The sequence below is a fragment of the Pelodiscus sinensis genome, chromosome 4 (genome assembly GCF_049634645.1).
Source record: "Pelodiscus sinensis isolate JC-2024 chromosome 4, ASM4963464v1, whole genome shotgun sequence".
Classification (NCBI taxonomy): Eukaryota; Metazoa; Chordata; order Testudines; family Trionychidae; genus Pelodiscus; species Pelodiscus sinensis.
Genome location: NC_134714.1, coordinates 100,975,196 through 100,989,177, shown reverse-complemented (window position 1 = coordinate 100,989,177; position 13,982 = coordinate 100,975,196). Strand labels below are relative to the sequence as shown.

Here is a 13,982-nt window from a genome sequence, read left to right as displayed (position 1 = left end):
CCGGCCAACTGGGGAAACCGTGTTATTTCGGGGACAGTCATGTTGTTCAAAAATCATTCCCCCCCAAAAATTGTGCTATCGCGAAAACGTGTTAAGTGGGCACGTGTAAGTGAGTAATTACTATATTCAAAAATCAAGTATCTGTTTCATAGCCCAGTCAGGATTGTTTTTTGAATTGTCCAGAGAACAAAATATCCCGCTAGAACTATGGTAGTGAATGTGCATACATGACCAGTGTAGCCCCACTCCTGGGGATTTTCTGAAGCCCATACAGCCCCTGTCAGTGTACTTGGCTGACAGGTGAAGAGAAAATTTAGGGTGGAAGGGTTATTATGCCTGCAAGGCCACTGTCCCTGTAATGCTGTCTTGCAACTAGTTTTTATGTGCAGGACTGCCCCAACCTCTCTGGTATGTCTGCACTGCACTGGTAGGTGTAATGTCTGGCTGGAGGACATGATATCAAGCTGGGAGGGGCTGTGGTTTGGAGGACAGGATTAGATTCAAAATTATCTTGATGCTAAACTAAGGAAATGGTCTGAAATTAGTAAGAACCAAGTGCAATGTCCTGCTCCTAGGAAGGACTAACCAGTTGTAGATACCCAAAATAGGAAATGGCTGTCTAGGAGGGAGTACTACAGAAAAAGATCTGGGGTGGCCTTATAATGGATCACAAATTAAATATGGGATAATAACAGTGTAATACTGTTGCAAAGTGATCATCATTTGGGCGTGTATTACCTGGAGTGCCAAAAGTAAAACAGAAATAGTCCCTTCTTCTCTAGCAGCCCAGATAAGCCTCAACTAGGGTATTGTGTCCAGTTCTGGATACCACACTCCAGGAAAAATATGGACAAATTATAGAAAATCCAGAGAAGAGAAAAAAAAAGTGATTAAAAGTCTAGAAAACATGAACTATGAGAAAAGACTGAAAAACCTGGGAGAAGACTGCGGAGGAACATGCATCTTGAAAGACATAAGAGGCTGCTAAATTGTTCTCCTTAACCACGGAGGATAGGGCAAGAAGTAATGGGCTTAAATTACAACAAGGGAGATTTAGGTCAGACATTAGGAAGATTATATAAGCACAAGGGGAAAATTACCTAGGGAGGATTTTAAGAACAGGTTAGACAAACACTTGTCTGCGATGACTGAGTTAATACTTAGCCCTGCCCCAGTGCAGGGGATTGAACTAGATCACTTAGCCTGTTTCCTTCCAATCCTGTGTTTGTGTGAGTTCCATCTCTGGCTGATAATCTGGTCTCCAGAAATGAACTGCATCACTACAGTTATATCCTGTTGGAAATCTAGCGTTCAGAGGTTACCCTTCCTTAGATGTATAGGCAAGGGAGAGTCTCTTGTTATATTTCATCCTTTAATTGCTTTTATTTCCTTTGAAGCAGTATACTTCTGGATTCATTACAATACAGCTTGAGACATGTAGCTCAAATGTCTCTCTCTCTGCTGTGCTAGCCATTATACTACTAAAATTTGTGGTATTGCAGCTGCACAGCTGATTTGGCTAATCTACATTAAGCTATATTAAACACCAGTGTGGCAGCAGGCCTGCAGCACTAACATTTCCTGACTTGTGACCCTTTGCACGTCTCAATGGCTACAGCAGTAGTTTGCTACTGTTATATTAGGGTGTTGTGATACGTAAGCATACATAGGAGACTGGAATGAAAAGAGAATGGTTAAAGGAAAAGCATATGCTGTCTACAAAAACATCAAACAAATTTCTCTTGAAAACATTATGGCTGGTTTGTAACTATGCCATTATGTGGCATACCATTATGCAGAGTCCACACACATTTACATTGCTTATAGCTGCACCTGGAATTGCAATCAGCAGACTCTTATAGCGGGACTATCACTTCCTCCTGGCTTTCCAACCATCTGTGCTGAGTTTCACACTATACGTTAAGCTGCATTTTTGCACCTTCTCTAATCATTTTGACCCAAAATTCAGCGACGTTAGCCACTGGCCACATGTGGCTATTTGTCTGGTTGAGTGTGACTAGTTGGCTTGAACAATGTGGCTAGTTGAGAGAAGCTAGTTCGCTATAGCAATGGTCACTACAGTGACTACTGCTTCAGAAATGGTTGGACACCATGGCTCTGAAGGCTACATGGGCACATTTGTATGCGTGTATGGGTAGGGGGCAGTTTGGTATTTATAAGAGAAGGCTATATACAGCGGAGTTTACTGAAATGTTCCAAGTGTACAAGGAATTTTCCTTTGTCATAAGACAGACCACGTACTTGGCTAAAACTTCTATTGCACTCACCCTCAGGCATCTGTAGAGAGGGTGGTATACACCATTCTGGTATTGTAAATATGAATTTTAAGTTAGATGCATTTTTTGCCTGTTCCTTGACCACAAACACACTCCCGTGTATGAAGTCATGTGAGAGGAGAGTTATTTTCTAAAAAAAAATCAATTTTTAGGCCCCCCAATTTCCTTTTCATAGTCTCAAACTTAAGCCGGGATTGTGGGAGTTCCTGGTGTGTGAGCAAAATTCTCATTGCTTTTCTAGTGATGACTTAGGCAGAGCAGAGTAATAATCAGTGTTCTCTCTGCTGGCCAATCTAAGAACACACCAGCTTCATGAGGAGTGAAAGGTGATCTGTCATTTCTCTTCATCCTGGCCAGTGTCGAGAAAGCAGAGACAAGGAGAGAGGTGCAGAAGCTGGGGAAGAGAGAATGAGGGATGGAAGTCCCTTCTTCCTGTTTAGGGAATTTCAAAATCCTAAAGCCAATCCTGACTCTAAATCTGATTGCAGCTTTTTCAGTAATGTTCAGTAAACAACTAACTGCACCGGTGTCTGTCAGATCCCAAGATAGCAAAGTATCATCCTCATCACTATCATTTAATAACAAGAGGACTCTTATTTTGTGACAGAGGCATATTCTACTTACATTAATTACAAAAGTACAAAACTATAAAACAGATAATTTAGCATGTCACAGTGCATAAACCCATTCTATAAAAGAGGTCATACATCTGTAAAGAAATCCTTTACCAGTTTTAATCATTTTCTAATTTTACTCTCTCTGGTTGGTGAGAAATAATTGTGCATAGCTTTTCTTATGTAAAAATGCCTAATATAGAACACAGTGGGCTTTTTACCTGAAAGGTGTTGCTGCAGGAACAACAAATATTTTACATTTCTCATTGGCAGAAAAGCTATTTTTGCATCTAGTATCCAGCTTTCATTGGACAGTTCTCTGGATACATGTGAGGTACAGCAGTGATCTTGGTCAGGTTCATCATCTCCAGTCTTCCAAGGTGGGGGTTAAAAATCGGTTGTCATTTAGCATTTCATCTTGACTTAGCATATCCTGAAAGTAAGCAGTATGCAGATCAGTCAGAAATATATTCAGTTGGAGGTGCATAGCAAGAGCAAAACACTGATTTATGATTGCAGGAATTAACCAACGTGATGGAGCTTATTTGACAATAATATAAATATTTAAGGAATTACAGGTCACGTGTTCATATGTAACAAGAGATGATCATCATAGTCTCTCAGTTGGGTAACAGAGTGGAAAAAAATGTTTTCACATTACCTGACCATGCATTAATTTTACACATTATGTCAGCTTATGTATTGGGTGCAATCAATTCACATTGCTTCAGTAAAGTGAACTCTAAGACAGCAAGAGCAAAAGTTGCTTGCAAAATGTTGGAGTTACTTATTTTCAGTTTTTAATTTGTTTTTATCAGATGTTTATACTAATTTACTGTGGGTGGAAGTCACCCCACTGCAGAGCAGAATCAGTGAAGACTATGTTAACGCTTAAGTTCAACTTAGGCCAGATATGGTAAATAAAGGACTGACAACTTATTTAAAATAAAGATGTTTTAATTATGGAAACGTAAGCAGGTTGTAAATAAGGAGTCAAAAACATGGATGCCACAGCACTTACTCTAGAGGATGGTGAATAATGATCAACTTTCACTGCATTTTAGCAGGATAAGGTTGTGACTTTGCAGCAAATGTAAATTGGTACATACCGTGAGGTTGTTTATGCCTTGAGAGAGCACCCCTATTTGCATTACTGTTCCTTCTGAATGTTCCATCTGTAAAATCAGTCAGTCACTAGATCAAATCAGATAGTAACTACAGATTTATCCAGACTTTCCATGCAGCTTTTACAGGTGAGTCTGTCTTTGGAAAAACAAAATCTCAACATAATGAATTACTACCTTTCAAGGACTAGTTTTTAAACACATTTCAAAGTTGTACAGAAACAAATGGACATATTGTACGTAACGCCTAACAAATCAAAAAGAACATTTCTTCTCCTGTGCCAGCATACTGTGAAATACAGCTATGATAGGAAGATCAATTTCTGATAAGGAGAAAAGGCATTCTTTAATCCTTTAGTACTAATAGTACATACATTGATTCACACACAAATTGTAGTGCTAAGTGTTACAGTATTTTTTCCAGCAGCCAAAAGCATTCAATAACACAAGCGATGCATTCCTACTAGACAGGCAATACGAATACTCCTTACGCTCTCTCTTTGATTCTAAAAAGGGATATCAATTGTTTGAGCACATCATATAATCTAAAATGGAAATGGGGTTCAGTGGTATCTTACTGAAAGTATTAATTTTTCACCTATGTACTCGATTCACTTCCAGGTCATTTGTTCAGTTGGAAGATGGAACGTCTGTTTTTTAAAATATTAAAAATGTTTGGTAACATTTGTACGGTTGTATTCAGTACTTTAAAATGGGGTCAGGAATGGTGGAATATTCAAGTTAAATCAAATCCATACTGCTTCAGTAAAGAGAACTCTAGGGGAGCATACATATATCACCCTTTTATTACTAAAACACATGCTAAAGCATTTGTTAATAGGGTCCTAAAAATAACGCAGAAAAGACATGGTTGGGTGACACGTTACTTTACAGATGAGCACAAATGATGTGTTAGGTGCAGTAAACCATGCAAACGAAAAATGAATCATCACAGTTAGTCTTATCAATTTTGAGTCAGTCTCTTATCTAGTTTCTCAATTAGTTTTAATCTGTTTTAGTTTAACTTCTTGCTGGAATGGTCTCATCTAGTGTAAGTTGTTACAGCGCTATGGCAGTCACTGGGACTATGATAATTTACATCAGCAGAGGATCTGCCCAGGTCTGGCTCTTGAGCATGGCAGAAGTTCCCATAGCTCAATGTTTCAGGATTGGCATTACTTTACACAACACTGGGCAGCAAGGAGGCTGGCCAGGGTTTTTATGGAAACGTACTGTTTGGCTGTGTCTAGACTGGCCAGTTACTCCGAAAAATCAGTCGCTTTTCTGGAAAAACTTGCCAGCTATCTACACTGGCTGCTTGAATTTCCGCAAAAGCACTGACTTCCTACTGTAAGAAATCAGTGCTTTTTGCGGAAATACTATGCTGCTCCAAGTCCCTTTTGCACAAAACTTTTGCGCAAAAGGGCCAGTGTAGACAGCTGAGATTAGTTTTGTGCAAAAAAGTCCCGATCGCGAAAATGGCGATCGGGGCTTTTTTGTGCAAAAGCACGTCTAGATTGGCCACAGATGCTTTTCCGCAAAAAGTGCTTTTGCGGAAAAGCGTCCGTGCCAATCTAGACGCTCTTTTCCGAAAATGCTTTTAACGGAAAACTTTTCTGTTAAAAGCATTTCCAGAAAATCATGCAAGTCTAGACGTAGCCTTTGTGTGTGATATTGATAGGCAAGCTAAATTCCACTACAGAGAGAGTGAATTATTCAAAGTCCTCTTTTATTGTCTAATCAATAATGTTAATGAGTGATGCACTGATATATATATAATAAAATGCTGAAGAATAATTATTTCATACAGTAATGTAATACATTTACAGGGTGCAAATGTTGCACTCTTCAATTAACATGTCTTAAAATATACAATCCAGTAGTAGTTATGTAAGAATAAAATATAAATTGATATATCTGTACAAATTAATCTGAATAAGATATTATTACATTACAAGCCACTTGTAAAAATAAGTACTCCTGGATTATGAAATTAAAAGTACAAAAAAATGTGGTGTTTATATTATAACCCCAAATGTAACAGTCCAAATAGATTAACTTTGATAGTGTAAAGATTAGATGTAATCTGAAAGAGGGCTTTCACTTACAAAGATAAAAATATAATTCATCTGACATTCTCAATATAAAACTCTTCAAAAGTGTCCAGAGCCCATACATATGTTCTCAATGAGTTCATGCGGATGTAGCACAGACTTTGTTATATGGTAACAAAAGGTTATTGGCAAGCTTTGGAATGTATGTAGAGGATGAGAGATGAGAATGACATCAATCTATTTGTCCCACCTGATCCAGTTTGTCCAATTCCCTATCAGAGAGTGGATTAAGTCCTTTGTATCCGCTGTAGCTCTTCTGAGTACCATTAGACGCATCTGGATTTATATCCATAGGACAAATATAATCTGTAGATTCATCAAATTTCTTTTTTCTTAGGTTTCCAAAATGTGAAAATCCAAGTTTCTTTGGCTAAAATAATGAAAGTGAAATAATTTGTCTAACATGTAAAATCTACTTTGAAGTTACAATTTTGTAGATGCCAACAGTGCACAGATCTTGGATGAAATCTATGAACTAGAAAAATACAGTTTTAATCATTACTTCTATATTCTTAAAGGATATAAGAGCAGAAAACTGTGCTGAAATTATCACTTGATTATCTTTTCTAGCTGTCCTACTGTACATTTACTAGGATAATGATGAATTATCACAGTTAAACTTGTCAACATAAATGAACTGTGTTTTGTAACAGTTTATTTTTGTTTAAATTATGGTTGTCTGTATATTTGCTAGTTCACTAAAGGTCTCCTCCCAGCACTGATTTAGTAGGATTCAACTGTACCTCACATTAACATATTTTCAATTGGCAACCATGTTAATAAACAATCCAAGACGCAACGATGATAGTTCTGCCAGTTGGTGAGATTTAAATACTTAGCTACAGTGTGCAATCTTTAAACTTTATCTTCTGTCTTCCCACCTAGTAAAATAGGCCTCTGTTGCTCAAGGTACCTAAACACCTTCAAGCTGAACTTAAAGTGGAACGATTGCAACATTAAGCAATACAGGCGACCCCCGACTTACAACCACCCGACTTATGACCCCCCCCCCGCATTTACAACCATTTTTTTCATGTGAGATAGCTCCTAAAGCCCCCCAATTTACATCTGCAGCTCGCATTTTATGATGGCGTACGATGCAGACTCCACGCGTCATCCCAAAACGGGAAACGCAGAAGGTCAGTCAGATTCACCAGTCTGCAGCTGCAACTTGAACTGTGCGTGTCTCCGCCACATCGGACTACACTGTTTAGTTATTTTTGTGCATTATTTGAACTATTTAGTTTAGTTTTCCTCCATTTCCGAAGCCAATTTTGGTATTTTTAGGGTATGAAATGGGTTTCCAGTAACAGAACCACCATTTATAACACTGCACCCATGGGAAATAAGGTTCGACTTGCGATGGCTCGACTTACGACAGTTCTCCAGGAATCAATTAGGTCATAAGTGTGGGGGTCACCTGTAGTTCAATTGCACAATTCATGTGTCTAAAGTTACACTTGTATGCTTGACATCAATATACTGCAGGAGCTCAAAAGAAGAGGATTTTTAATTTCCAAGACAACTCAGTTCAGAATAATATTTTTATGGAACTTGGTTAAATCTTTGTTAAACTAGGAATAAGTAATGATAAAAATGAACAATATTTTGTATTGGTTTGTGTTTCCTTTCAAAAAAAGTTTATGATATTGCAAGTTTATTTCTGTAGTATATTAGGGTAGATTTGCACAGAATCTCCATGATTAAGAATAACTAACATGTAACAGTTCCCAGAGATTGCCCATTAGTTTGTAAGGGCACATCTACACAGCAGGGCTAAGGCCGAAATAATCTACACAACTCGAGCTACGTCAATTAGGTAGTTTAAGTCGAAATAGCTTATTTCGGCTTTTAGCACTGTCTACACAGCAGGAAGTCTGAGAAAGAACTCTCTTCCCCTAACTTCCCTTACTCCTTGTGAAATGAGGGTTACAGGAATTGGAGTAAGAAGTCCTCCAGCTCAATATTATTTCAACATTATGTTGAAATAAGCACTTGTAGCGTAGACAGACTGTGTCATTTCGGAGTAACGTCAGTTATTCTGAAATAACACTGCTGTGAAGATGTACCCTAAGAAAAGCAAACAATCACACTGAGCTATCCTAGAATTCACACAGTAGCATACCCGAACTTTAGCAGCGGTAGTCAGAGGTGTGTAAGCTGTAGATTCCATTATTTCTCTTTTTTCTTGTTGTGCTTCTGGCCCAATTAACACATTGAAGTTAGTGGTCAGGTGGCGTCTCAAGAGGGTCTTTTGAGGTGGAATGTTAAGCAGCATTGCCAATGTGTCACCATTGAAGCGAGGTTCAAGAATCTATTAAAAACATAAAATTATGCTTTATGGAGAAAACCTTCTACAACATCAAACATGTAAAAAACCTTAGTCATCCTATAATGCTGATTAAAATGATCTATATGGTCTTAATAATTATCTTCTCTTACACATTATTAGACAAATCAAGCCTCCCTCATTCTCAAGTAACTGTCAAGCACGTGACAGAAGTCATGTGAAAAAGCTTTACAATTGCATTTGACTAAACAACATTGTCCCAGGATCTGAAGTGTTCTTTAGCTGTTCCTCGTATTAACATACAGAGAAATGAGGAAATGTTTGTGGTACTTTCATGTTGCAAAGCACACAAAACAAAAAATCAGAAGCCCTGAAACATTTGTAAACTCCAGGGCTTTGTCTACACTATGAACTGTTTGTGGAAGAGGCAATGCAAATGAAGCGCTCATTAGCAACTTCTTGCACTTCATTTGCATAATCTCTGCCCAAGGCTTTTTGCGCAAGCTGTGTAGACATGTCTGTTTTGCGCAAAAACTCCTTTTTGTGCAAGATCCTTAAGCCCCACCTGTGAGACAGTCCTTCCTGGGTTTGGAAGATGATGGGCAGCCTGCACCCAGCCTTCTGGTCTGAATGTGTTACTTCCTGAGCCCATGAGTCCAAGAGTGATGAGTGGGCCATTCCAAAATGGAAAAACAGAAGTCTGAACAGAGCAGGAAGAGACTCCAAATAAAAGGACAATGCCAGTCAGCCAACTTGGGGTAAGTTCCAAGGGAAGACTTGTTGGGGCCAAAAAAAACCCCAAATCCTCTCCCAAGATGGAGGAATAGACTCAGCCAGGTAGGGCTCGGGGGGTACATCTATGCAGTGAAACTTCATTCCCACCTCCCAGCAGCAAGTCTCAATCAGGCTTGTAGAGCTCACTTGTCCAGCATGGGAGGAGGGTCCCAGAGCCCACACTGCTCAACCCTGAACATCCAGGCAGCTGTTGTGTGCCCCACGAGTCCCAGTCAGCCAGACTTACTGCCATGGTCTTACTCTTTTGTTGTGTCCTCTGACTTTTTCTCTTCCCGCCTCCAGCAAGCCGGAAACACAAAGTGTGCTTCAGAGCGAGATCTTTCATCTTTTAGATATGGGAGTAAGAAAACACTTCCTCAGAAGAAAGATTCTTAGGGCTCTGCTCTATCTACTTCTGACATGCAAGGGGGGAATCCAAGCGGTATTGACTTTAAAAGACTCAAGTGGATGGAGACACTAGCTATCTTACTGTGTCATCCCTGTCACAGGGGATATTCTGATCTCAGTGGATCTGGTGGATGCATACCTCCATATTTCTATCAGACCTTGTACCCTCAGATGTCGAAGATGTGCTGACAGCAGGAAGCAGCATCAGCACGGGGCGTTTCCTGCCCTCTGACACCAGAGTCTTTAAGATAATCCTGGTAATCACAGCCAGGCTCAAGTTTAAGCGCATACACCTTTATCCCCTTCCTAGAGCTCCTCTGCTAGAGCCGCATCCTTGATGCTGATTCTCTTTCAGGTGCATGCGTTTACTATCAGTGCAGAAGAAATGCTCCTTGACTCAGTTTACCAAAATAACTGATCTAGAAGTGGAGTTAGACGCCTTGATAGCAAAGATCTACCCGCCTCTAGAAAGGTTCCAAAGATTCAGGATGTTCTGACACTGCTCCAGAACTGCAAGAGGCCTTGCAGAGCACTGGACTTTCAGCTGTTAGGCCTCCTAGCGCTGCACACAGGAATCACTCCATGGGCACAATCGCACATCAAACATCATCAAGGCTTCATCTTCAACATGTGGGTCATCCCCCAGAACACATGAAAGATTGTGCAAAGGTCTTACTGCAGGTGTCCCTCTCATTACAATGGGGGCATTTAGCTCAGGGCAATATCTGCAATGCTGGGCCCATGTGTCTTCCAGATTTTCCGGTTCTCGTCCCTCTGGAGGGCTGCACAGCACACTTGGGAGTCCCAGACCACATAAAGACTGAAAGAATTGGGCTTGTTTAGTTTGGAAAGGAGAAGACTGAGAGGGGACATGAGAGCAGTTTTCAGGTCTCTAAAAGGGTGTTACAAAGAGAAGGGAGAAAAATTGTTCTCCTTGGCCTCTGAGAATAGAACAAGAAGCAATGGGCTTAAACTGCAGCAAGGGAGGTTTATGCTGGACATTAGGAAAAACTTCCTACCTGTCAGGGTGGTTAAACACTGGAATAAGTTGCCTAGGGAGGTTGTGGAATCCCCATCACTGGAGACATTTAAGAGTAGTTTGGATAAGTGTCTATCAGAGATGGTCTAGACAGTATGGGGTCCTGCCATGAGAGCAGGGGACTGGAATCGGTGACGTCTCGAGGTCCCTTCCAGTCCTAGTATTCTATGATTCTAAAGCAGCTGGAACCCAAAGGAAAGGCCTCACCACATAAACCTCCCAATGCCAGGAGCAGTCAAGCTGTAGCTGGGATGGTTCCAATCCAATGAAGAGGAGAAATACCTCCCAGTTTTGTCAGACAACACAACTTTGGTCACGAACGCGAACCACCAAAAAGAACAAGGATCTCTGACACGTCATCCCTTTGCTCCATCAATGTCAATACCAGCATTTTATTTTTCCATCACAACTTGCTGATAGCCATCACATCTGCCAGGTGAGCATCAGAACTGGCAGCCTTACAGCTTCTTCCACAAGCACAAGTCAGCGTTCGGGATTCCTGATGCTTTTATTCCCTAGATGAATCCTTCCTTCCACACTGTCCAAGAGCTGACCCTTCCTTCTCTGTGTCTTCAGAGAAGACACCTTAGGTGTCAGAATAGCTTTGAAAATCTAATTCCATTGTAAAGAATCCATAGGAAGAAGATGGGCCATTTTTTATGGTAGTTAGTGGAAAAAAAGACTCAAAGCTTCCAAGTCCTCTACTGCATTGTGGAGGCATACAAGGCACTCAAAATGTTGATTCTGAAAGGGATCCCACTCCATGAGATCCCTGGAAACCTCAAGGGCAGAAAGAAATGCATCTACATTGGAAACTTGCAAGGAAGCCATCTGATCATGAACTACTACCTTTTCTCAAGCACTGTAATGTGTACTTGCTATCATTTGAAGAGACTTCCTTTGTCAGAAAAGCGCTGCAGGACATGGCCCAGAAATAATATTGCCCTTTGAGAAAATCTCATAAATGGGGAGCTATACTCTTTCCCATCTCTTCTTTCTGGCCTTTTTTATAATCTCCTTATTCTCTACTTTCCAAATGTCCAGAACTGTGGGAGATCTTGAGCTACAGAATGGGAAAACACATTGATTTCTTTTTTTTGCCAGCAGCATTTACTGATCAAAAGGTTATATGATGAGTAGGATATTTAACTATGTGATCCAATGTCTATAGTTGGTCTGGTCACTCTGGAGTTACTCAAATTGTTATGCAAGCTCTTATAGCTTTGACACAACTCCTCTGGTGGCAAGCAGGAGCAGGAGCAGAGAGAGCATGGCCGGAGCATGCAGCACCAAGACATTCATTCACTTCTACGAACATAAGAACAGACATCCTGGGTCAGACCAAAGCTCAATTTTCTGCCTTCCAACAGAGGCCAATGCCAGTTGCCTCAGAGGATAGGCAAAATAGGCGAATCATCAAGTGATCCATCCCCTTCTGTGAGCTGCAGAGAGGAGATGACCAGCCCACACATCTAGAATTGTGGTAGATGCTGCTAGCTGAAAGGAAACAATCTGTAAAATCTGTACAAAAATGTTCATTTCATGCACTCCTTATTCATGTGGAAGATACCGTGACATCATTTTGCTTTACAGATTTCTAATTCTTTTTACTTTAATTTTTACAACATAAGAAATGTAATTTACATAAAACAGACTCAAAAGATTTTAGAAGGTCGATCAGTAAGCACACTATCAGATTTATAAAATTGAGGTATATTTTATGCTCTGTTTCATACATGGAAATTAAACTGCTACAGTAGTTTTGGCAAGGTAATCTGGAAATTGATTTTCTAAATTAATATAAACAAAAATAATAAACCAATTCTCACAATGAGACCACCATGAACTCCACTTCCTCGAAGGTTTGGTGCATATTCTGCCAGATCTACTGATCTGAGCCATTCCATCACTCTGTGATTGGACCACTGCACCACTTCAGAAGGTGAAATATTATTCTGGAAAAGTAACCACAAAAAGATGATATACTGTTTTTCTGTTTTTGTTTTTTTTTTACAATTCAAATGTATATACATACATGCATACATACACACACAATTCAGATAGGAAAATACAGTTCAATACTTGAGAGGCTGAACCTCTACTAATGAATTTACTTTTCATACTTGTCTAGTTACCAGTTACTGACTGTTGAAGAGGAATGATTTAATAGTATTTCCCAAATACTGAAGGCAAGCTGTTTTGGTCTGAGCATCTTAAATATTTGAATCTGGACTGGCTGAAGTTGTAATTACATTCTGCTTCAGATGGAACCCTAAGATCTATTGCTTTCAATACAAGATAATATACAGAAAATATTTACTTTGCAAAAACATTAGAAATAACCTATTTCTAAGATCAGTATCTAGGTACTTAATACAGGGATGAAGGGTACGTCTACATAGCAACATTATTTCAAAATAAAATTAGCATCATTTTGAAATAACTTAGGCCGCATCTACACAGCAGGCAGTTATTTTGAAGTAATGTCAAAATACTGTCAAGATGGAGGACTTCAACTTCCATAACCCTCATTGTACGAGGAGGAAGAGAAGTCAGAGGAAGAGTGCTCTATTTCAAAATAAGTGCTGTGTAGACGCTCCCTATTTCGAAATAAGCGACGCAATTGACGTAGCTCAATTTGTGTCGCTTATTTTGAGTTAAGCCCTGCCGTGTAGATGCGCATGAAGAGAAGAACTGATGTTGGCTGAAGAATGGTTACATTAATTTATATGCTGTTGAAAATACTGCTTGAGAAATTAGTAGAGTTGAGTAAATAATAAAAATTCCAATTACTTTATTCCAACATTATGAAATTCTTACTTAGTTATGAATGATTTGCCAAACTTTTTAGACTGGGAGAATAAAAGTGGATGAAATAATTAAAACTAAATGCAAGATTCAGTGAATAATTTATTCAACCAGCTCTGGAACTTACAGATGGCCTACACTTACTGCCAGCATAGTCCATCTCACTGATAGTGCTGAGCTGATCCCAATGGGTTACCGAATATTTGAATTTCCACCTTACCCCATGGAAAACTGTTTCGCAGACAGTGTTGAGAGATCTCATTCTTTGGAAGCTTTGCTGGATGTTCAGCCAAACCTGTCCCTTTCTCAATACTAGGGATGCAAATGGATGACCAATTAACCGGTACCCTGGAGTGGGCCACAGCCTGCCATGGGCTCTAGCACCATGCTGGTTGGGAGCTGGTCCCCGTGCATGGGGGGCTGGCAGCCCCAGGCACTGGGGGGGAGTGGCTGCTGGGCAAGCGCGGGGGGAGGGGGAGTATGGCAGCAGTACCTGATCCCCTGCTGGCAGTCC

At 40.0% G+C, this 13,982-nt stretch overlaps 1 protein-coding gene across 14 annotated transcripts in view; it reads right to left on the bottom strand.

Annotated features, from left to right (window-relative positions):
* Nucleotides 1-3,009: 3,009 nt before the first annotated feature.
* PPFIBP2 (PPFIB scaffold protein 2) overlaps nt 3,010-13,982 on the bottom strand; it is a 247,702-nt gene continuing 236,729 nt past the window's right edge. For 13 of the 14 annotated variants that reach the window (XM_075927828.1, XM_075927829.1, XM_075927826.1 and 10 more), the window contains 5 exons: nt 12,490-12,615; nt 8,275-8,463; nt 6,340-6,519; nt 4,021-4,086; nt 3,010-3,344 (listed from right to left, as the gene is read on the bottom strand). In XM_075927828.1, coding sequence (XP_075783943.1) covers nt 3,273-3,344; nt 4,021-4,086; nt 6,340-6,519; nt 8,275-8,463; nt 12,490-12,615 — 633 coding nt within the window. In that variant the 3' untranslated portion in view covers nt 3,010-3,272. Of the gene's footprint in view, nt 3,345-3,847; nt 4,171-6,339; nt 6,520-8,274; nt 8,464-12,489; nt 12,616-13,982 lie in introns of those variants that run through there. The other variant, XM_075927833.1, reaches the window with a different exon arrangement.